General features: G+C 46.0%; 3 protein-coding genes across 3 annotated transcripts; 2 read left to right on the top strand and 1 right to left on the bottom strand.

Moving 5' to 3' along the window:
• Nucleotides 1-11043: 11043 nt before the first annotated feature.
• Wfdc11 (WAP four-disulfide core domain 11) lies at nucleotides 11044-15687 on the top strand. The gene is made up of 3 exons (XM_042694663.1): nucleotides 11044-11128; nucleotides 12937-13076; nucleotides 15676-15687. The coding sequence occupies exons 1-3, from the start codon at nucleotides 11044-11046 to the stop codon at nucleotides 15685-15687; spliced, it is 237 nt and encodes a 78-aa protein (XP_042550597.1).
• Nucleotides 15688-16905: 1218 nt separating this feature from the next.
• Wfdc10b (WAP four-disulfide core domain 10B) lies at nucleotides 16906-17127 on the bottom strand. Its single transcript, XM_042694664.1, has one exon. It carries the CDS (start codon nucleotides 17125-17127, stop codon nucleotides 16906-16908), a length of 222 nt encoding a protein of 73 aa, XP_042550598.1.
• Nucleotides 17128-19708: 2581 nt separating this feature from the next.
• Wfdc13 (WAP four-disulfide core domain 13) lies at nucleotides 19709-23044 on the top strand. Its single transcript, XM_042694665.1, has 3 exons — nucleotides 19709-19834; nucleotides 21118-21268; nucleotides 23008-23044. Exons 1-3 carry the CDS (start codon nucleotides 19747-19749, stop codon nucleotides 23042-23044), a joined length of 276 nt encoding a protein of 91 aa, XP_042550599.1. The 5' UTR covers nucleotides 19709-19746.
• The last annotated feature ends 1025 nt before the right edge of the window (nucleotides 23045-24069 follow it).

Genomic DNA, 24069 nt, shown 5'->3' on the forward strand with positions numbered 1-24069 from the left:
CCTTCCCCCTCCCCCTCTTTCCCCCTCCAGATTTCTCTGCTTTCTCCCTTTGGTCCATGAACCCATCGGCCCCCAGGAGGCTCCATTCTCTGGCTCTGCTCTCTGAACCAGCTCTCCCTGGGGAAACTGCCCCAAACAGCAGGGCACAAAGCTCAGGAGAACATTGCTCAGCCTGGGCTCAGAAGGATCCGGCCAATCATGAGAGTGGTGAGGGTAGATCCTGCAGCACAGGGTGGAAGGCCTGGTTGTCCCTGCCCCACCTCCCTGCACTTGGCCTCAGTACTTTATTCTCCCACATGTGCTCCTGAGCTTCTGATTGGTTCCAAGGAGGATCAGGAACCCATGGAAGTCCAGAGATGCTCTAAAGGCCACAAGCAAGGGAAGCAGTCTGGAATGCCCGGGGGAGGATGTTTCCTCACTGTGTCCATCGCCTGAGGCCTGGGGCCTGCTTGTGAGAGCCTGCCTACACCTCCTCCTGTCCACCACTGCTCAGAGTGGCCACTCTGATGGTGGGGCCTGGGTTGGGAGTAGGCATTGGATTGCCCAGGGCCTTCCATGAGCTGAATGTCCCCTCTGTCCCCAACCCTCTAATTTTCTTTGGATCCTGAGGATCACTAAACAGTGGAAAGCTTGAGGTTTATGCTGGTGTTTCTAAAGTTCTGTGTACAGAGACTGACCCTCCCCACACAAAGCTGGTGCCATCCACCATTTAAATAGTCCCTGTGTGCCAGGCTCTTCCCACATGAATGCATGAACCATGGAGCATGAACTCTCCAGGAGTGAATACATGAACTGTGGAGCATGAACTCTCCTGGAAGAGTTGCTCTGCTGCCTTGTAATAAGAGCTGTCATTCCAGTTCTCTCTGGACAGCTACCTCCTCCCCCCCCCCCCCCCCCCCCCCCGCCCAGGTAACTCAGAGGCTCTACACAGCATATGGCTGCCAGAAGAAATGCCCAACTGGTTGTAACTGAGTGCATGTCTTCCCTCTGCAAAAATGCAGCTCCTTTTTTCCTCTCCTAAAGGGATTTATGACAAATTCTTCTATTGCCCACCCTGTGCCCTGGCCTCTAAGTTGCAAATGAGAACTTAGAAACATGTAAGTCTACCGGCTGGAAAGGTGGCTCAGTGGTAGAGCTTGCCTCGCATGCCCGAGGCCCTGTGTTCAATTCCTCAGCACCACATAAGCAGAAAAAAAAAGGCAGAAGTGGCGCTGTGGCTCAAGTGGTAGAGCACTAGCCTTGAGCTGAAGAGCTGAGGGACAGCGCCCAGGCCCAGAGTTCAGGCCCCATGACCGACAAAAAAAAGAAAGAAAAAAAGAAAGATGTAAGTCCACCTAGATCATAGACCAAAGGGAAAGGTGTGTGTGTGTGTGTGTGTGTGTGTGTGTGTGTGTGTGTGTGTGTGCGTGCGTGTGCGTGTGCAAGAGAGAGAGAGAGAGAGAGATCTATGCCTCTTGGAGCAGCACAGAAAAGTGACTGGAATGTACAATACTATTTTCTGTCTGGCAGGGTTTACTAAACATGTATCCCCAGGAGCTATTTGATAGCCTGCTCTAATCAGATTTCACTGGAGAGGAAATGGGATAGATAAACAGTAGCACTTTAGCAGCCTGGAGCTTTGCCCTTTGCTAAGTCTCTCTTCTGTGTTTGCTCCAGGACTAAATCCACATTTATTATTTTTCCTGGAAGGAGTTTTCCGTGCACTTCGTGGCACAGAATCTCCAGGTTTCATTCAAGGAACTGTCTGTCTAGCAAACTAGCTCTTCAGGTTGCATTCTAGATTGACCCTAAACCATAGAACACAGAGTTCAAATCTCAGGACTGACAAAATCAAAAGAGCAGAGCTAGATGTATCACACTACTGGATATCAAAGTGTATTCCAACAGTATGCTAGCATAAAAACATGTATGTCAAGGAAAATGTTAGAGAACCCAGAAACAAACCCACATATTTATGATTAATTCACTTTCAGCAAAGGCGTCAAGCCCATACAAGGAGGTAAAGAACAGTGTCTTCAATACATGACACTTGAAAAACTGAAAACCCACAGGCAGAAGAAAACCAGACCCTACCTCATCCTTTAGCCAAGAACCAATGCAAAGTAGATTTTCAGGAAATGTAAATATAAACATAAAACTCCTAGGAGAAAACCCAAGGAGAGTAGGTGCCGTGGCTCATACCTGTCATCCCACCTACACAAGAGTTAGACCGCCAGTCTGAAGCCAACCTGGGCTATACAGTGAGTCCTTATCTCAGAAAATAAAATGGACTGGGCTGGGAAGGTGGCTCAGTGGTAGAGTGTTTGCCTTGCATGTGTGAGGCCCTGGTTTCGATTCCTCAGCACCACATAAGCAGAAAAAGTGGGAAGTGGTGGCTGTGGCTCAAGTGGTAGGGTGCTATGCTCGCCTTGAGCTGAAGAGCTGAAGGACTGCATCCAGGCCCAGAGTTCAAGCCCCATGACCGGCAAAAAAGAAAAAAAGAAAATGGACAAAGAACCTAAATTCTCAAAAGAAGATGTACATAAGGCCAACAGGTATGTAAAAATGGTCAGTATCACTAATGATTGAGGTGACGCAAGTCATATTTATAACAAAATATCTCCCACACCTGTTACCAAGATGATTATGAAAAGAATTGCAAGTGTTGCTAGGACTTGGAGAAGGCGAATGAACACTTGCACATGAATGCTAGCAATGTAAACTGGTAAATTCATCCAGTCATTATGGAAAACTACATGGAGTTTCCTTAGAAGACTAGAAATGGAATTACCATATTATCCAGCAATCCCACTTTGGGTATATATCAAAAGGAATTGAAAGCAGTATGTCAAAGAGAAACCTACATTTCTGTGTTTGTTGCATCATTATTCACAATAACCAAGACTAGCAAACAAACGTAGGTTGTTTGCATAAAGTGAATGGATAAAGAAAATATACACAATGAAATACTATTCAACCTTGAATAAGAAGGAAATCCCATCATTTTCAACAGCTTGGAGGACATTATTCAAAATGAAATAAGCCAGGCACAGACAGACAAATATGATACGACCTCATTAATATACAGAACCTAAATATAGCCAAGCTCTGCTGGAAGTGTGGTTTAAGTAGTAGAGTACGTGCTTGTCAAGCTCAAGGAGTTCAATCTCCAGTACCACAAAAAAAAAAAAAAAAAAACCCTCAAAAACAACAGCAACAACAATAACAACAACAAAAGTCAGGCTCATATAAGTAGAGACTAGGATGATTGTTAGCAGAAGCTAGGGAGGGGTGTGAGAAGGGAATCAAAAATGTTGATCAATGGGCTGGGAAGGTGGCTCAGTGATAGAGTGTTTGCCTTGCATGCATGAGGCCCTGGTTTCGATTCCTCAGCACCATGTAAAGCAGAAGGGAAAAAAAAGCCGGAAGTGGCACTGTGGCTCGAAGAGCTGAGAGACAGTGCCCAGGCTCAGAGTTCATGCCCCACGACCAGACCAAAAAAAAATACAAAATGTTGATTAAAAGTATAATAGCTGGGCACCAGTGGCTCATGCCTGTCATCCTAGCTACCCAGGAGGCTGAGATCTGAGGATCAAGGTTCAAAGCCAGCCCATGCAGGAGAGTCTATGAGTCTCTTATCTCTAATAAACCACCAGAAAACTGGTCGTGGTGCTATGGCTCAAGTGGTAGAGTGTTAGCCTTGAGCTGAAGAGCTGAGGGACAGTGCCCAGGCCCAGAGTTCAAGCCCCATGACTGACAAAAAGAAAAGAAAAGATTCCCGTACTCCAGCTCACTTCTTTTTTTTCTTCTTTTTTTTTTTTTTTTTTTTTGGTCATGGGGTTTGAACTCAGAGCTTAGGCACTGTCCCTGAGCTTTTTATACTCAAAGGTAGTGCTGTACCACTTTGAGCCACAGCACCATTTCCAGTTTTCTGGTGGTTATTTGGAGATAAGAGTCTCTTGGATTTTCCCTCCTAGGCTGGCTTTGAACTGGGATCCTCAAATCTTAGTCTCTTGAGTCACTAGGATTACAGGGATGTGCCACCAGCGCCCAGCTTCACTGCATTCTTATAGTGCCCCATGGAATGAAGCCTATTATTGTTGCCATGTTGCATTATTATTATTGCTGCATTTCAGAGAGGTGAAATGACTTAACCAAAAATCACACAGCAAGTCAGATTTCAAATCTGTACCTGAAGATCCTGATGCCTGTAATTATGGTACCACACTTCTATCAGCTTCTAGGAAATATCTCACTAGCTCCTCACAAGAGGTCTCTGGAGAAAGTGCTGTATTATCCTTATTTTACAAATAGGTAGCTGAGGCACAGGAAAGATCCATGACTTGCCCAAAGAATGTGGGAACTAAGATTTACATCTAATATAAATCTGCTTTAAATATCCATTTTTATTGTAGCCTTTTCCAAGCCTTCTTGGACAAGATCTCTTGACTGGCATTGTCAGGGTGATGCTAATAGTGGAGAAATTCATATAAAGGTGAATGGGACTTCACAAAGCTTACTACAGAACACTACAGAAAAACAGATCCATGAATCTGCTCCTGACCCCCACAGTCTTTGTGACTTGTGAGCTAGGGAAGGAGAGGTCACACAGGTACGTGCTGTTCTGTGTTTTGCCTGCAGTAAGAAAAATAAGACACTCCTTCAAGAGGAACTTACGCACAATGTTCTGTATATGCCCCACTTATGACTTTGGACAGAACTCCCGGATTTGTCACAGCTGAAGCATGATTACAGGGTGAGTCACTGAAATCTGTTCTGCTGGTCACCTGTCTTGCCAGGCAGAGGTTCCAAAAAGCTACCAGACAAAGAATTATTATTTCCACCAACTTGGACATCTGCAGAGGTAGGTGGGTATCAGGATTTGGGGGCTGGAAGTGCCAATCCATAAAAGCTTATTTGCTTAGATGGGTCCAATGTTGGCAATGGAATAAATGATCATCTTTATTGCTCAAATAGAGAAACTGAGCTAGAGAAAGGAGACATGGATGAGCCTGTGAACTCCAAATACAAAATGCTGAGAACAGCACGCCATCTACCAAGTAGTGAGAATGTAGAATATGAATCAAACAGAGAATTCTCAGATAAACTCCCAATGAGGAATGTTCAACGAAAAAGATTGACTGCAGTCTTCAAAACTGATACTTAGGCAATTTTAAAACATTATTTACATAAAGACCAAATACAAGTTTGTTCTAGTATTCATGGTACGTAGCTGCAGAAGATGCATGTTAAAATTATGAATTACTGCAAACCAGATGGATTTTATAAGTCAATCACTTGGAAAATAAAAGTGAGAAATCATGAGTGAAAAAAAATGCAATGTTAGTGGCAATTAACAGTGGTACACCCCTGTAATCCTAGCTATTCAGAAGACTGAGATCTAAGGATTGTGGTTCAAAGTTAGCCTGAGCAGGATAGTCTGTGAGAGTCTTATCTCCAATTAACCACCCAAAAGCCAGAAGTAGAGCTATGGTTCAGGTGGTAGAGTGCTAGCCTTAAGCAAAAAAAGCTAAGGAATAGTGTGCCCAGGACTGAATTCAAGCCCTAGTATCAGCATACACACACACACACACACGCACAAAGTCAATGAAACAAAACAAAACAAAATGTCACAAGACAAAAACATTTTAGAGCGAGTAGATAAGATGGAATACTCATGGCAGAGTAAATAAAAATATGATATGTTTTAATCAATGTTAAAATGAAGTTGATAACTGTGCCATGTTCATGTAAGAGAATTACCATTTTGTTAAGAAATATTGAAGTATTTAGAAATGAGAGCCATCATAAATAAAAATTACTCTCTAGTCATTCAGGAAAGAGAGACAAAGACAGACAGAAAGACATGAAAGAGCTGAGGTAAACTCTTAAAATAGATGAATCTGGGTAAATGGGCAAATGGCCTAAATCTTTGTACTATTTGTACTCTTGTAACTTTGAACTCATTTCCAAATAATAGCTTACAAAATGTGAAAGGCCCTCCCCCCTGAGAACTAAACAAGCATACGGCTCGTTACTATTTTTCTGCTTTATAATTTTGCATCTGTGCTAGAGAAATGAGTTTAGCTCACTTCGTTTTACACCTTGTAAACTGTCCACAGGTACAATTCCAGATTTTGAACATTTGAAGGGATTTCAATCAAGGCACAAGGGTTTTCTTTTGCTTGACTGAAAATGAAGCAAAGAAAAACTTTGTGGGAGCATTGTTCCCTTGCAGAGAGAGATTCACATAAAAATGAAGGCTAGTGGGCTGGAAAGGTGGCTTAGTGGTAAGAATGCTTGACTGGCATGCTTGAAGCCCTGGGTTCAATTCCTCAATACCACCTAAACAGAAAAAGCCAAGTGGCACCATGGCTTAAGAGGTAGAGTGCTAGCCTTGAGCAAAAGAAGCTCAGGGACAGTACCTAGGGCCTGAATTCAAGCCCCAGAACTGGCTAAAAAAAAAAGAAGAAGGCGGCTAGCACCTCACCTAACCACAAGAATTAATTTCAAGTAGAGAAGGTAGTTGAAATCGCTAAAAGAGACCACAACAAAGTGTACTTTAGTAACTGTCTCCCTACCTGAAAGAGAAAAGGACAGCTAAGCTTCAAGCCAGTATTTATTTGACAGATACTGTATGCTAGGCGTGAGGCTCAGTGCTTCACATATTTGGTGTTTTCAATGTGGGTACAAACATAACTCATATCCTAGATAGAGAACCTGAGGCTCTGAGATTGGCCAGTCACATAATGTGATGAGGTAAATGCTGGGGTTGAGACTCAAGCACTGTTTACATTCTCACCAACAGTGTATGGATTTTTTTTTTTCCTGCTTCTTGCCAGTCTCTATTTAGTTTGTTTTCTTAACCATAGCCATTCTGACTAGGATAAGATGAAATAGCAGTGTCATTTTTATTTGCATTTCCTTTATGGCTAGGATGTTGATCATTTCTTTATGTCCTATTAGTCATTTATGTGGCTTCTGAGAATTGTTTTTACTCCGTATATTTTAGAGATTAACCCTTTATCCATTGAATGAATAGCTAGTGACATTTTTCTCCCATTTTGTGGGTTGTCTCTTGGTTCTAGTAATTGTTTCTTGTTTCTTTTGCTGAGCAGAAACTTCTTAGCTTGATTTTAACTCCCATCTGTTCGTTGTTGCTCTTATTTGCTGGGTAATTGGAATCCTTTCAGAAAATAAATTTCTGGGATAGGAATGCGGATTAGTGGTAGAGTGCTTTCCTAACATACATGAAGCCCTGGGTTCGATTCCTCAGTACCACCTAAAGAGAAAAAGGCAGAAATGGTGCTGTGTCTCAAGAGGTAGAGTGCTGCCTTTGAGCAAAAAAAAGCTCAGGGACAGTGCCCAGGCCCTGAGTTCAAGCCGCCCCCTCAAAAAAGAAAGACATTCTTGTGTCTCTTTGTCTTCCAGTGTGTCACCTATGTTTTCCTGTAGTAGTTTCAAAGTTCCAGATGTTACGTTAAGATCTTAGGCTCATTTGGAGTTGATTTCTATTCAGAGTGAAAAGTAGGGGTCTACTGTTAGCCTTCTGCACATAGATAATCAATCTTTCCAGCCCACTTTTTTTTTTTTTTTTTTGGCCAGTCCTGGGGCTTTAACTCAGGGCCTGGGCACTATCCCTGAGCTTCTTTTGCTCAAAGCTAACACTCTACCACTTGAGCCACAGCACCACTTCTGGCTTTTTATGTTTATGTTGTTCTGAGGAATCAAACCCAGGGCTTCATGCATGCTAGGCAAGCTCTCCTGCCATTAAGCCACATTCCCAGCCCACGCACCACTTTGTTTTAACAGACTGTATTTTTTTCCAATATGTGCTCTTGGATCCATTGTTGAAGACTGGGTAGCTGTAGCTATATGGATTCATTTCTGGGTCTTCTGTTGCATTGCTTTTGTGCCAGTACCATGCTGTTTTTGTTACTATGGCTCTGTAGTATACTTTGAAGTCAGATATTGTGTTACCTCATCAACAGATGAATGAATAACAAAAATGAGGGTATATATACATGATGGAGCATTACTCAGCCATATAAACACGCAATTTTGTCGTTTGTAATAACATGTGAGGATCTTCTCAACATCTTTAAGTGAAATGAGTCAGGCACAAACAGACAAATACTACCTGATCTTATTCATAAGTGAAATCTAAACTGGATGCCAGTGGCGTCCTAGCTACTCAGGAAGCTGAGATCTGAGGTTAAAGCCATCCCACACAGGAAAGTCTATGAGTTTATTTCCAATAAACCACAAAAGAAAGAGGAAGAGGAGAAGGGGGGGAGGAGGAGGAGCAGCAGGAGCAGGAAGAAGAAGAGGAAGAAGAAGAAGAAGAAGAAGAAGAGGAGGAGGAGGAGGAGGAGGAGGAGGAGGAGGAGGAGGAGGAGGAGGAGGAGGAGGAGGAGGAGGAGGAGGAGGAGGAGGAGGAGGAGGAGGAGGAGGAGGAGGAGGAGGAGGAAGAAGAAGAAGAAGAAGAAGAAGAAGAAGAAGAAGAAGAAGAAGAAGAAGTAGTGGTAGATGTGGTTCAAGTGGTAGGATGCTAGCCTTGAGCTGACGAGCTGAGGGACAGCGCTTAGGCCCAGAGTTCAGCTCAGAGACAGCACCTAGGCTCTGAGTTCAAGCCTCAGGACCATCACACAAAAAAGTGAAATCTAAAAAGTTTATTTCATAGAAGTTGAGAGTGCAAGAGTAGTTATCTGGGGATGGGAGAATAGAGAGGAGGGGGAGGATAAAGTCTTGTCAATCAGTGTGACTGTTATTCAAGAGGATGACAAGTTCTGTTGCCCTACGCAAAGTTAAGAATACATTATTTCTGGGCACCAGTGGCTCACAGCTGTAATCCTAGCTGCTCAGGAGGCTGAGATCTGAAGATCACAGTTCAAAGCCAGCCTGGGCCAGCCAGTGAAACTCTTATCTCCAATTAACCACCAGAAAACCAGAAATGGCACTATGGTTCAAGTGGTAGAGGGCTCACCTTGAGCTGAAGAGCTCAGAGACAGTGTCCAAGCCCAGAGTTCAAACCCCACAATCAAAAAAAAAAAAAATACAGGGCTGGGAAGGTGGCTCAGTGGTAGAGCGCTTGCCTTGCATGCCTGAGACCCTGGGTTCGATTCCTCAGCACCACATAAGCAAAAAGAAAATAGCTGGAAGTGGCGCTGTGGCTCAAGTGGTAGAGTGCTAGCCTTGAGCTGAAGAGCTGAGGGACAGCACCCAGGCCCAGAGTTCAGGCCCCACGACCGGACCCCCAAAAAAGAAAATACAGCCGGGCGCTGGTGGCTCACGCCTGTAATCCTAGCTACTCAGGAGGCTGAGATCTGAGGATCACAGTTCAAAGCCAGCCCGGGCAAGAAAGTCCGAGAAACTCTTATCTCCAATAAACCACTTGAAAACCAGAAGTGGCACTGTAGCTCAAGTGGTAGAGCGCTAGCCTTGAGCTGAAGAGCTGAGGGACAGCACCCAAGCCCAGAGTTCAAGCCCCACAACCGACAAAAAAAAAAAAAATACATTATATATCTCAGAGTAGTTAGAAGAGAGGAATCTACCATTATTTGCCATTATTATTTGCCATTATTAATTTGATGGCTGTACCAATTACTCTTTTTTTGGGGGGGAGGGGGTAGTCATGGGGCTTGAACTCTGGGCTTGGCACTATCCCTGCACTCTTCAGCTCAAGGTGAGCGCTCTACCACTTGAGCCACAGCACCATTTCCGTTTTTCTGGTGGTTCATTGGAGAGAAGAGTCTCACAGACTTTCCTTCCCTGGCTGGCTTTGAACTGTGATCCTCAGATCTCAAGTCTCCTGAATAGCTAGGACTACAGGGGGTAAGCCACCGGTGCCCGGCACCATATCTGAATCAAAACATGAACTGCGAAGGAAAGTTTGTGAGACTCTTATCTCCAATTAATCACCAAAAACTACAAGTGAAGTTGTGGCTCAAGTGGTAAAGCACCAACCTTGAGCAAAAAAACCTAAGGGATGGCCCCTACACCCTGAATTCAAGCCCTAGTACTGGCACACAAAATAAATAATAAAGCGAAAAATATGAACTGTATTTTATAGATACATACGAATATTATATGTCAATCAAAAGATAAAAGAATAACTCCAAGGAGGGTGGTGTATGTATATAATCCCAGCATTTGCAAGGTGGAGGGAAGAGCATTGAGTTCAAGGCCATTCTAAGCTAAACTGTAAGACCTAACTCAAAAAAATAAATTAAAAAATAAAAGGCTTGAGGGCTGCGAAGGTGGCTCCGTGGTAGAGTGTTTGCCTTGCATGCCTGACCCTGAGTTCCATTCCTCAACACCACATAAGCAGAAAAAGCTGGAAGTGGTGCTGTGGTTCAAGTGGTAGAACGCTAGCCTTGAGCTGAAGAGCTGAGGGACAGTGCCCAGGCCCAGAGTTAAGCCCCATGACTGACAATAAATAAATAAATTGAAGACAGGTCCCAGTGGCTCACGCCTGTAATCCTAGCTACTCAGGAAGCTGAAATCAGAGGATTGTGGTTTGAAGCCAGCCAAGGCAGGAAAGTCTGTGAGCCTTATCTCCAATGAGCCACAAAAAAAAAAAAAAAAAACATTGAGCAATGATCAAATGGTAGAACACCAGCCTTGAGTGGAAAAAAAACACTCAGGGACCGCACCCAGGCCATGAGTTTAAGCCCCAATTCAAAGCAAAATTTGAAGGGCTCTTTACCACTACAACTGCCTCAAAAGAGTTCAAATTAAAATGAAAAAACAATCTTTTATATAGAAAAAGGAAAACAAGATGTGCGAGATGGAAAAGCTGCATTTGGCAAATGCCAGAGGCCCACTTAGGTGTGTGTTGGGTGCTGGGTGTTGGGTGTTGGGTGCTGGGTGCTGGGTAGACCAGGGCAAGAGATCATAACTAGAAAAAAAAGTGGAGGGCATTCTGCATTCTGTAGCGAGACATCCTCTTGCTTAGCCTCTTTGTTTCCCCATTTATGTCTCTTGATCTCTAGCGGTGTCTGGGAAGAGAACTGTCTCTCCCACTGCCTGTGCAGATGCATCCAGATGCATGCAGGTGGCACCATGAATCTCCGGATAACCCTGAGCATGGTGTTCCTTTGTTTGCTGCTGCCGTCTGTGCTGAGCAGAGTGAAGAGCAAATACTTCAGTAGGTGGTGAGATGGCCCTGGGAAAACCAAGAGAGAGGGGGCTTTGCTAGTTTCTGGATTCGTAAGAAGGTATCATGTCTGATGCATCTGATTTAGGGCCTGCCTGCTCAGGACTACCCATGGAAGGAGAAGACATGCCTCAGTATGCATGCCCAAATCCAACAGCTCCCGAGATGAGCCCTCAATGCCCTTTTCACCCAGCGACGAGTGCTGGGCACTGGTGGAGCTGTGGCTCAAGTGGTAGAACACCAGCCTGAAGTAAAAAAGCTAAGGGATAGCACCCAGACCCCGAGCTCAAACCCCAGTATATATACACACATTCTCTCTCTCTCTCTCTCTCTCTCTCTCTCTCTCTCTCTCTCTCTTTGAGAGAGAGAAAATAGCAATGAATATTTATCAACTCATTCAAATTCCATAGCTATAAGGATGTAATTTTCCCCCAATGTCCTTGGGGTTTGGGTGCCAATATAGAGCTCTCCTACCTTCCCAAACATCTAAAAGTTCTGTGCTCTGTGTTTATTTTGATGGGCGCCAAATGGATATTTCTTTAGTCTTTTTTTTTTTTTAATGTGTGTGTGGCAGTACTGGGCTTTGAATCAGAGCTCATCTGCTTCCTAAGTAGATGCTCTATCATTTAAGCAACACCCCCAACATAAATCACTCTGTTTTTTTTTCTTTCTTTTTTCTCTTTCTTTTTTGGAGGGGTCAGGTGCTGTTCCTGAGGACTTTGGTTACTCCCAAAATTGAGAGTCAAAGAGGTACACAATTGGAGTTAGCAATGAAAAGGAGAAAGAGGCCGAGCATGGTAGCTCACGCCTATAATCCTAGCTACTCAGGAGGCTGAGATCTGAGGACCATAATTCAGAGCCATCCTGGGCAGGAAAGTCTGTGAGACTCTTATCTCCAATAAACCACTCAGAAAACTGGAAGTGGCACTATGGTTCAAGTGGTAGGGTACTCACCTTGAGCTGAAGAGTTGAGGGACAGTGCCCAGGCCCAGAGCTCAAGCTCCATTACAGAAAGAAAGAAAGAAAGAAAGAAAGAAAAAAAAGAAAGAAAGAAAGAAAGAAAGAAAGAAGGAAAGAAAGAAAGAAAGAAAGAAAGAAAGAAAGAAAGAAAGAAAGAAAGAAAGAAAGAAAGAAAGAAAGAAGGAAAGAAGGAAAGAAAGAAAGAAAGAAAGAAAGAAAGAAAGAAAGAAAGAAAGAAAGAAAGAAAGAAAGAAAGGAAGGAAGGAAGGAAGGAAGGAAGGGAGAGAAAGAAAGAGAGAGAAAAAAAGAAAGAGAGAGAAAGAAGGAAAGAGAGAGAGAAAGAAGGAAAGAGAGAGAAAGAAAGAAAGAGAAGGAAAGAAAGAGAGAGAAAAAGAAAGAGAGAGAGAAAGAGAAAGAAAGAGAGAAAGAAAGAAAGAGAAAGAGAGAGAAAGAAAGAGAGAGGGGGAGAGAGGGAGGGAGGAAGGAAAAGGAAAGAAATGGGTATTGTAATGAAGGGAGAGGCTATATCTCAGGCCTCGGATCTCCTGTTAAGTAAGTCTAGGTCTTACAGGAGGGTCCATGAATGCTGGGAGGCTACAGGAAACCCAGGAGCCTGCAACACAGCTAAGTCCTGTAGGAGCAGAGAAGGCAGTGACAGTGCAGTAGCTTGAATTTGAGGAAGCTCAGCAAGAGAGTTTTCTTAGAAGGCAGACATAGATGCCTTGGTGGGGATGTAGGGCTCAGCTTCTAGAAGATGCTGTTAAATTTACGAAGGGCCTCTCTTCCTGTGGCTGGCTGTGAGGCCTTGTCAGCTACTTATGGTCTTATCTCAATTGCAGGGGGTAAATTCATCGAGCAGTGCTGGAAATACCCAAAGGTGGATGAATGTTCCCAGAAGTGTTCTAGGACCTTTCGATGTTTCCTCAAAACTCATGTGTGCTGCTGGACCGATTGTGGTTTCATCTGTTTATATAACGAGGTAAGATGGACGAGTTTGCACGAGGCTGTAGCTTCATAGATGTTTGTCCTCTACACAGAGACTATTCCTAAATAGAAGCCTGAGGTTTTTCAAATCCGAGAGACAAAAATGAACAGAAAACAACTGACTCTCCAAACCTCGAAAATTTTCCTGGCAAATAAAACCAACACATCAGCTTAGAGCCTACAATTGCTGTCATAACACAGTGAATGTTCGCATTGTCCTTTTTGCATAGTAGTTAAGTATTATGAAAAGTACATAGTACTTTCATAGTTTGCTATTTTCCTAACTTTTGTCCATATTGCTAAACACTGTCTCCATAGTCAAATGTTTTTTGTGGGCCCAATCGGCTCTGGCAGGTCATTTAATGAATCAACTATTCACCGCTCAGAACCACACAACATATGTTGGTCCATTAAGATATTTCTTTTTTTTCTTTTTCTTTTTTTGTCCATCATGGGGCTTGAACTCTGGGCCTGGGTGCTTTCCATGAGCTCTTCAGCTCAAAGAGAGAGCTCTACCACTTGAACCACAGGACCACTTCCAGTTTTCTGGTGGTTAATTTGAGATAAGAGTCTCACAGACTTTCCAGGCCGGGCTGGCTTTGAACATGAGCCTCAGATCTCAGCCTCCTGAGTAGCTAGGATGACAGGTGTGAGCCACCAGCTCCTGGCTCCATTAAGATATTTCTTCCTGGTTGGGCTGGTGGGTTGAATGTTTGTTTCTCAAGAGCTCCCTGGTCTCTAAGACACCTACATTTTTTTTCTCTTACAGAGACCCTCCACAAAAAAATCATATAGACTCCACTCTTCGAAAAAAGAATGACACAAACAGGAAGAAAAGTGTATCTCAGACTAGGTGAACAGTGGTACTGACGTTGCAACAGAAGCTTTCCACAGCTGCCATCTTGAGGGAGAAGAATACCAAGATTTGAGAGTCAGGTGGCTTTTTGACTCCATCCTATCTACCAGGCAATTAGAGTGTCTGCCTGTTCTAAATGGGCTATTATAGATATGATTCAGAGTAGACACAATCGGAGGTAGATACAGTTGTTGAGAAGTAATGTCCCAGAACTCAGAGGCAGACCAAATGCTTCTCAACATAGAAAGCTAGAACTCTAAATTCGCACTGAGAGACCACGTGTGGTAGCTGGGAGATGTTTAAGAGCCATCAGAGCAGTTCTGTGGGTCTGCATTTGGGAACATTAGTCTATTTTTCCTGGGGGGGAGGGACAGGGAGTCTGGCTTTTTTTTTGGGGGGGGCGGGTAGGAAAGGGCAGTATTGGGGTTTGAATTCAGAATCTGAGTGCTGTCCTTGAGCTGCTTTTTTTTTGGGGGGGGGTCCGGTTGTGGGGCCTGAACTCTGGGCCTGGGTGCTGTCCCTCAGCTCTTCAGCTCAAAGCTAGCACTCTACCACTTGAGCCACAGCGCCACTTCCGGCTTTTTTTTTTTTCTGTTTATGTGGTGCTGAGGAATCGAACCCAGGGCCTCATGCATGCAAGGCAAGCGCTCTACCACTGAGCCATCTTCCCAGCCCCCTTGAGCTGCTTTTTTGCCCAAGGCTAGCACTCTACCACTTGACCCACAGTTCCATTTCCTCCTTTTTTTTTTTGAAGACAAGAGTCTCACGGACTTTCCATATCTGCACTGGCTTTGAACCACAATTCCCCAATCCTCAGATCTCAGCCTTTTGAATAGAATTACAGGCGTGAGCCACTGGCACCTGGGTGGTTTTGTGTGTGTGTGTGTGTGTGTGTGTGTGTGTGTGTGTGTGTGTGTGTGTGTGTGTGTGTGTGTGTGTGTGTTTCTTTAATACTAATCCTTGATTGCTCTTGTTGAAACTCCTAATATTGTTTCCATCCTGCAATGTGTACAAGATTACAGTTTTTCTCATCCCTCGGAGTTCATTTCTCATGTATCATTTTAACGTGAAGACTGGCAAGCAGCCTTTTGCATTTCATTTCTAAAGAGCAGCCCTCTGGGAAAGATGTTCCTTACTGGATGTATTTGTAACCATTCTAAAAGGACTTTACATGAACATGAGATTAATCTGTGAACAGCTGATAGAGGAGAGGAGCTGAGGTTTTAGCTGGTGGTGGTGGTGCAATGATGTCAACCTGGGTAGCTCTGGGCTCCAGAGTTTCCTCGGTGCTGGCCAGCCCCAGTGACCTCAGGCTTCAGGTGACCCTCAGCGCCAGGTTGTATAGCCCCACTCATTAGGCTGGCACCTGTGGACCTAGCCTTCAGATGCCCCATGCAGACACTTTCTGTAGGCCTATCCAGCAGGCCAAAACAGCCCCCTGTGGTCTTAGGTCAGGACCTTCAGACTGAGCCTCTAAATTTGTCCTGGAACCAGGTAGATACCTTAGCCTCCGGACCCAGGACTGTATTTCCAAATCTGCTACATTGCCTGGATAATTCCACAGGCCCTGGGCTTCAGGCTGTGTCAGGCTGGCACCCAGAGAATCAGGTTCTAGGTCCATTAAAGGGCCCATTGGGTCCCTAAACCCAGGGCCTAGACTGTTCTCAGTACTATATTGTTGTCCATAACCCCAGGCTGAAGGCCTACCTCAGAATCAGGCTTACCCTACTACCCCTAGTTATCAGGCTAATACTTAGGGTTACAGGCTAGCTCCTGCAGAGACAGGATACAGGCCCACATAGCTCTAAGCCATCACCAATGCCCTGAGGTTTCAGCCTATCCCAGGCCGACTCAGTCCTCCAGGCCTGTCCAATGCTAGACCAGTACCTGCAGCCCAACCTTCCAAGCTGGTTCCTATAAGCATGTACTCCAATAGATGCAGCGTCTAACCCTGCCTGGAGACCCCAGAGCTGGACCCCAGCTCCACGACTGACCCTGTGACTTCAAATCAGTCTGACTCCAGAGGCTCCTGCCATGATGGAGTAACACCTCTGAAACTGAGAGCCTCTGGATCAAAAGAAAAAAGAGTGAGACTGTGAAGAAGAGGGCTGGGGACAGAGGGGACATTCAGCTCATAGAAGGCCCTGGGCAATCCAATGCCTACTCCCAACCCAGGCCCCACCATCAGAGTGGCCACTCTGAGTGGTGGTGGACAGGAGGAGGTGTAGGCAGGCTCTCACAAGCAGGCCCCAGGCCTCAAGTGATGGACACAGTGAGGAAACATCCTCCCCCGGGCACTCCAGACTGCTTCCCTTGCTTGTGGCCTTTAGAGCATCTCTGGACTTCCATGGGTTCCTGATCCTCCTTGGAACCAATCAGAAGCTCAGGAGCACATGTGGGAGAATAAAGTACTGAGGCCAAGTGCAGGGAGGTGGGGCAGGGACAACCAGGCCTTCCATGTGCTGCAGGATCTACCCTCACCACTCTCATGCTTGGCCGGATCCTTCTGAGCCCAGGCTGAGCAATGTTCTCCTGAGCTTTGTGCCCTGCTGTTTGGGGCAGTTTCCCCAGGGAGAGCTGGTTCAGAGAGCAGAGCCAGAGAATGGAGCCTCCTGGGGGCCGATGGGTTCATGGACCAAAGGGAGAAAGCAGAGAAATCTGGAGGGGGAAAGAGGGAGAGGGGGAAGGGGGAGGGAGGGAGGGGAGAGCAGGCTGAGGAGTGGGGGCCAGTGGGGAGCTCTGTGGGTCCTTTGATCACAAGCAGTGGGACTCACACAGACCGCATCCCCCGGCATTTCATTCTGGTTTATTGGACAGGAACACAGGGTTTCCACAGAGAGCGGGCGTCTGGCCTGGTGATGTGGTAGGCCCTGCAGTGGACGTCTTCCTGCTTCCGCTGTGGGTGGGTTGGGGGCACTGCACCTTGGAATGATGAACCGGGAGTCCCAGGAAGCTCAGCCCCGGCCACTCACAGGGTGTTGATGCACACGTTCCCACAGAAGGTGGAACAGCACACGTTGCTTGCCTCACAGTCTTCTTGGACTTCACAGGGGTATTTGCACAGATAGATGCTGGTGCGCTTCTCACACCTCTTGATTCCTGAGGAAGGCTCCTGGGTTTCTGAGCTGGTTGTCTGGGTTTCTGAGAAGGGGTGGGAGTTGGGGGATGGGGCCCTCTGCCTGGACAGCATCCTCCTTCCACTGATGCTGCCCCAGCCCCCAGGATGCAGGTCCACTCACAGCACCCCACCACCCCCAGGGGATTGTTCTGGGCCCCTGGCCAAACCCTTGGCATGGGTGGTGTTTAGGTCCCAATGGGCCCTGCTGCCCTTCCTGGACCCTGTCCACACTCCTGTACCCAGGACCTGTCTTCCCTCGTAGACAAGACCTGGTGAAGGCAACCTGCTCACTCTATACTCACAGCCTGAGAGCTCAGAGCACCCCGAGATGCCTCCCCCCCCCCCCCGTTCCACCTTCTGGACCTGTAGGGGCGAGGGGAAGATGGACTCAGCATGGTCCTGTCTGCTCTCCCCACTGGCCTGGCCTCCGTGTGCCTGCTCAGCGAGCTCCCTCCCACGCCCTCCTGCTCCCCGCCGTGATGGCATCAACTTGCCTCCCTATGTCATCCTTTTCCTGTCCAGTGCCCCTTCCCACACCCACAGCATTTCTACGCCTGTGTCTGCCCTGGGAGCCTCTGTGGCTGTTCATAAACCAGAGGACAGTTGTCTTCTTTCCCTCAGCCCTGCTCCATCCACCTCTCACCACAGCGTGTCACCCTTCATTTTGGGTCTCTGGCTGTGGCACAGCCTGGAATCTGAACAATGCCATGGGAAATGCTCAGTGTACAGAAAGGTACGGACTCCCAGGGCCTCCTTAGTCTGGGCTCAGCCCCTTCCTGTATGCCCGTCCAGCCCATCATCTACCTTGCATCTGCTCTAATCATGGTGCCCTCTCTGGACCTGTCTAGAGTGGTGTGGTGACTAAAACGGTGAGTGGAGGTCTGGCAAAGGGGGCAAAGATTTTCCTGAGTAGTTGGATATGGAGTGGGATGGAAGAGTTTGACCTTAGCTCTTTGCTGCCTCTGCTGACCAAGCCTAGAAAAAGTAAGAGCCTCCGTGTTTCTTGCCCTTTGCCTCCTACTTAACCCTGCCCTGTTTTATGTGGAATTGATCTGAGAGGTGTCACCTCCTCTCTTGTTAACAGAATTTTTTTTGTGGGGCTGGGAAGGTGGCTCAGTGGTAAAGCGCTTGCCTTGCATGCATGAGGCCCTGGGTTCGCTTCCTCAGCACCACATAGGCAAAAAAAGCCGGAAGTGGCGCTGTGGCTCAAGTGGTAGAGCGCTAGCCTTGAGCTGAAGAGCTGAGGGGCAGCGCCCAGGCCCAGAGTTCAGGCCCCACCACCGGACCCAAAAAAAAAAAAAAAGAAATTTTTTTGTGTGCCAGTAGTAGGGCTTAAACTCAGAGCCTGGGCATTGTCCCTGAGCTATTTTCATTTGAGGCTGATGCTCTGCTACTTGAGTCATACCGCCATTATTTGGCTTTTTGATAGTTAATTGGCAATTAGAAATCTTGCAGACTTTCCTACTTTGGCTGGCTTTGAATCTCAATCTTCAAATGTTTGCTTCCTGAGTAGCTAGGATTACAGGTGTGAGCCACCTGTGTTTGACTCAAATAATCTAATTTTAATCGATGTAGACGTCACTTCAAAAGAATATAAAAACTGGGCCTAGTTATCTTTATCTTACACAAAACTTTTATAAAAATTGATAAAGGGCTGATATTCAACACCATCTATGAAGACCATTACCACTTCTACTCAATGCCCCCAAGGGGTGGGATTTGGGGGGAGGGAAGGCTGGCCAGCATTAAGAATGGCATCAAAGGCTGGGAATGTGGCTCAGTGCTAGAGTGCTTGCCTAGCATGCATGAAGCCTTGGGTTCAGTTCCTCAGTACCATGTAAACAGAATGAAGCCAGAAGTGGCTCTGTGGTTCAAGTGGTAGAACAAAAAGAAGCTCAGGGTCAATGAGTTCAAGGACCAGGACTGGCAACACACACACACACACACACACACACACACACACACACACACACAATGGCATCAGTGCCTCGGGCCTGTAATCCTAACTACTCAGGAGGCTAAGATCTGATGATCATGCTTTGAAGCCAGCCCAGGCAGCAAAGTCTGTGAGACTCTTAGGTCCAATAAACTACTCAGAAAAAGCCAGAAGTGACGCTGTGGCTCAAGTGGCAGAGCACAAGCCTTCAGCTCAGGAACAGTGCCCAGGCCCTGAGTTTAAGCCCCAGGACTAGAAACAAAAAAAAGGAGAATGGCATCAAGTTGAAGAGGAAAAGTACAAGTTATTATTTACAGATGATAAGACCAGAAAACACACCAAAGAAATAATGCTCAGCAATGGGAAAGGAGAGTATGCTAACTAGGTAAAGACTGAGACCAAAAGACATGTGTGCTTCCTTTAGCAACAACCCAAAAGAAATAACCATGAAGTACCTGCCTGATGCAAAGGCTCTGGATTCCATTCCCAGACAGACAAGAGAGAGAGAGACCTCTATATTGATGAGAAACACAACAAGATCAAGATAAGGATGGGTTTGGTAAGCCTACTGGGTCCGGTAGTGGATGTGGCTGGGAGGTGCTTGGGTTTCTTCCAGGCCCTCCTAGATCAGAACAGAGACAAAGGCCAACCCCCTCCCGGGCACTGGGGCCTCTTCCCTCTCTCCTTCACACAGCCAGGCTTGGTCAAAGCCAGCACTTCTCAGCCAGGACTCAGCCACTCACCCTGATAGCACGATGATGCCCATGCCATCTCTCCAGATCCTGCTGGTGCTCAGCCTAACACCACAGCTGGTGCTTGGGAGTCTCAAGCAGTACTTTCTGAGTAGGTTCTGGGTCTGGGCCCAGGGGAAGGAAGCAGGCTCTGTGGAGAGGAGAGGATTCAATAGTCCAGAACATTTTGTAGAAAAATAGACAGTCAAAACCTGGGGCTAGGAAGGTGGCTCGGTGGTAGAGTTCAGGCCTCACAACCAACAACAAAAAAAAAAATGTCCAAAGCTTTATAGTCAGCAAGATTTAGTTCTGATTTAGAGCTGGTGTTTGATAACTGCATAACTTTTGGCAAAGTGTCTGGGGCTTAGGTTTTAGCCTCATAACGGATAGAATGCTATGAAGATAGTTGGGAGAAGAACCAAATGATGTATATGGACATAGAGCACTCTTATAAGCCATGGTGAGTGCCTAGAAAGAATTACTGTAAATACTATCGGTTGTCAACAGGACTATTTTTATTTTTCTCTAACCATAGAAAGGAAGTGAGGCACTGGAGAATAAGGAAAAGCTGAATCTTTATATCCCATTCTGAAATTCTTACCTTTCTCACGATGAAAGAGCCACTTGAAGAACTCACCTGTTGCTTTCTAACCTAGTGCCTTCAATTAGTTGTGTGGCTTGTGTGTGTGTGTGTGTGTGTGTGTGTGTGTGTGTGAGAGAGAGAGAGAGAGAGAGAGAGAGAGAGAGAGAGAGCGAGAGCTGATGTTGAGACTTGAACTCTAGGCCAGGATGCTGTCCCTTAGCTTTTTCGCTCAAGCCTGGCAATGACTGCAGCCACAACTCCACTTCCAGCTTTTTTCTGGATAATTAACAATAAGTCTCATGGACTTCCTGACTGGGCTAGTAGATCTCAGCCTCCTGAGTAGCTAGGATTACAGATGTGAGCCACTGGCTACTGGAGATCTTCATTGTTAACCAAAACTCCCACTTCTTCCTATACACAAACAACCTGGGTTGTCTGTAGGATAAATTATTACCAAGAGGCTGTAAGACTTGCTCAAGGCCACACTGTGAGTCAGTACTGAGACACACACATGCCATACCTACCCTTGAAATGGACCTAAGTTCTACAGGGACATAGCATCTGACCTACAAGGGTGGTGAATAGCCGATGGGTTCAGGATGCTGCTGTACTTTGATCAAGTACATAAATCCTGATGTTCTATTCAGAACTCATCGGAAGGCAGTAGCTGAGAACAGAACAGAACAGGGTTCTCCTCACTGGAACCACATAGGGCAGTGTATAGGGAGGTGAGGGCGGTAGGTTCCAGGGCTTTGACTGTTGTTACTCCAGCCTGGTGTTTATGCCCTTCACTTCCCTATTCTCCATTCCAGGGCAGATTTTGGAACCTCCACCCTGCAGATCGAAACCGGAGAACTGTTTCCACTTCTGTACAACACAGGAGGAATGCCCAGAAAATCTTCAGTGCTGCTCTGCTTACTGTGGAATCGTCTGCTCATTAAATAAGTTCCAAGGAATCAAAAAGTGAGGAGCTTCCCCAATGTAGTCCTGATCACCAACTACTAGGATGGTTCTTTTGTCTTCTCTATTGCTCTTGCAAGGTGATGGCATTTTCTAGCAAAGATACTTTCCCTCAGAAGTTCTGATTCAAAGAGCTCTCCTCCACTCCCAATCTACCTTGCACATTCTCTATCACCATGTCTGTGAATCTCCTTCTCGGTACACACCCACAAATGCTCCTCCCACTTCAACCCCACAATCTACCTTTACCCCTGGGCCTGCCTGGAACACTGTATCTGGACATACAAGAGTCACCAAACCCCAAAGGAAATATCTGTCCTCTAGTCTTATTTGTTCTCGATTCACCAAGTGTTATCTAGAGCTCCCCAGTGTTCTTAGGATCTGGAAGTCCAGCTCCAGAGAAGCTGTGGCTGATTGTTTAGATATTGCCACTAACTCTGAGTCTTCTAAAGAGAGAGTACTCTGGGACAGAGAAAGACCATCTGAGGGCTGAGGAGATGTGTGGCCCACAGTCTGGGGTGTGAGTACATCTTCCCATCGCCTTTAGCCAGACAACTCCTCTCTTTTGCCTTTCTCTTTCTGATGAATTAAAATGGGAATGGTTTGTTCTTGCCTTTTGAAGCCCAGACAAATTGTCAGAAAACCCACAGCTGGAGATTCCTCCAAAGAGCTTCTTGAGAGTTTTAACTGTCTTGTTCTCTCTTGTAGTCCTTGCCCTGAGCAACAGAGTACCCTACATGTAAGAAAAATGTAGAGAACTGGGCACAAGTGGCTCATGCCTGTAATCCTAGCTACTCAGAAGACTGAGATCTGAGGATCTCGGTTCAAAACCAGTCCAGGCAGGAATGTGCATGAGACTCTTATTTCCAATAAACTACTCAGAAAACCAGAAGTGGCACTGTGGCTCAAGTGGTAGAGCACTTGCCTTGAGCTGAAGAGCTCAGGGACAGAGCCCAGGCCCAGAGTTCAAGCCCCATGACAGACAAAAAAAAAGAAAGAAGAAAAAGAAAAATGTAGAGTGATGAGTGTGGGTCTAATGCTAACTTCCCAGACTCAAATCTTGGCTCTTCTAGTTTGTTGTTTTAGTTTTGTGTTTGACTCAGGGCCTCATGCTTATGAGGCAGCAACTCTACCACTTGAGCCTTGTCCCAAGTTTGTTTGTTTGTTTGTTTGCTTTAACTTTCCAGTAGGTTCTTCAGTTTCTTGTCCAAGGCTGGCCTTGGACTGTAATCCTCCTGCCTATGCCGATGGGTTAGCTTGGATTGCAGACACCGTGCTACCATGTCTGCCTTATTTGTTGAAATGGAGTCTCACTAAACCCTACTAATCTCTGCCTCTTGAGCAACTGGGATTACAGGTGTATACCACCATGCCCAGCCCTCTGATTCTACCATTTCTTAGCTGAGTGACCTCATACAAATTAACCTCTCTGGGTACCAGCTTCCTCATCAAGAGGGAAACAGTAATAGTGAGGTTGAAATGAGCAGACCATAGAAGCTTTATTGTTTGTCCCATAGTAATTGATCAGTAAATTTTAGTGGTTATACAAGCACTGCATTGGAAAGAAGAGGTAAAGGAAGATGACCCTCAGTTGTCAGTCCTCTTGAGGCTCTGCCTTCCAGGCTGCCAGAGGTTCCAGCCTCATAGTCTACTTTCAATGGTGGAAGGAACATAAAGTAACCATTGTATCTCCAAGAATAAAATTGTTCTCGCTAACATTTGAAAATACTTTTCTTCTACAGGATCAAGCAAGAGAGATCCGGGAGGCATTATGTCTGACCACTGAGGCATGTTCCACCCAAGCCTGCTGTAAGTATGGGGTTCGCCTGGCTCTCTTGGTGTGAGGTCTCCTGGAGATGCTCCTTTTCCCCTTCCAGCTTCTCCAGGAACAACCCATGTCCACACAAGGTTAGATTCACTTTCCTCATCCTCCCTTATTTCCTTCCAGCTTCTGATTTTGCATTCCCTGGGAAGGGCACAGTCTAAGGGAGTGGTGGAACACAGAACAGAACCGGGAAGGGAAGCAGAGCCATGGCCCGAGGGGAGCAGAGGGAAGGCTCTGCCAAGGAACAATGTCTTCCGGCCTCCAGGGTGACCTGCCCTGGAGGCAAATTAAGACCTTCATGCTCCGTGGGACCTTGGATAGCTCACTGTACCTGTCTGAGCAGCTAACTCCTGGGGTGAAAAGCAAAGAAACATCATGCCTTGGAGGGTCACAGGTGGAAGAACTTAGTCACTGCAAAGACTGGACCAAGATTAGAAGCTGCCAGCAACTCACATAATGACATCACTCTTTCCAGATTCCAGAAGTTTCTTCTTTCTTTAGAAGATTGGGGGGGGTCTATTTTCTTACTTTATTGGGGTTACAAAAATGATAAACAGCCAGGTGCTGGTGCTTTACACCTGTAATCCTAGATACTCAGGAAGCTGAGATCTGAGGATAGAGGCTCAAAGACAGCCCTGGTAGAAGTCTGTAAGATTTTTTTTTTCCAATGATAAAATTACCACCAATCAATACTCATTCCTCTCTTCTGTGATACTAATTTCCTCATGACCCCTGACCTGCCACAGGAGGGACTATCCAGAAAAATCTACAAGCTCCAGAAACTGACCTAATGTGGTTCAAGTTTACCTGAATGAGGCTGCCCTCCTTCATACACACAGGTCAGTCTGTTCAAAATTCAGTCATCATGGCTGGGAAGGTGGCTCAGTGGTAGAGCGCTTGCCTTGCATGCCTGAGGCCCTGGGTTCGATTCCCCAGCGCCACATAAGCAAAAAGAAAAAAAGCCGGAAGTGGTGCTGTG

This window comes from Dipodomys spectabilis, unplaced genomic scaffold, assembly GCF_019054845.1.
Source record: "Dipodomys spectabilis isolate Male_0828 unplaced genomic scaffold, ASM1905484v1 ptg000175l, whole genome shotgun sequence".
Taxonomy (NCBI): domain Eukaryota; kingdom Metazoa; phylum Chordata; class Mammalia; order Rodentia; family Heteromyidae; genus Dipodomys; species Dipodomys spectabilis.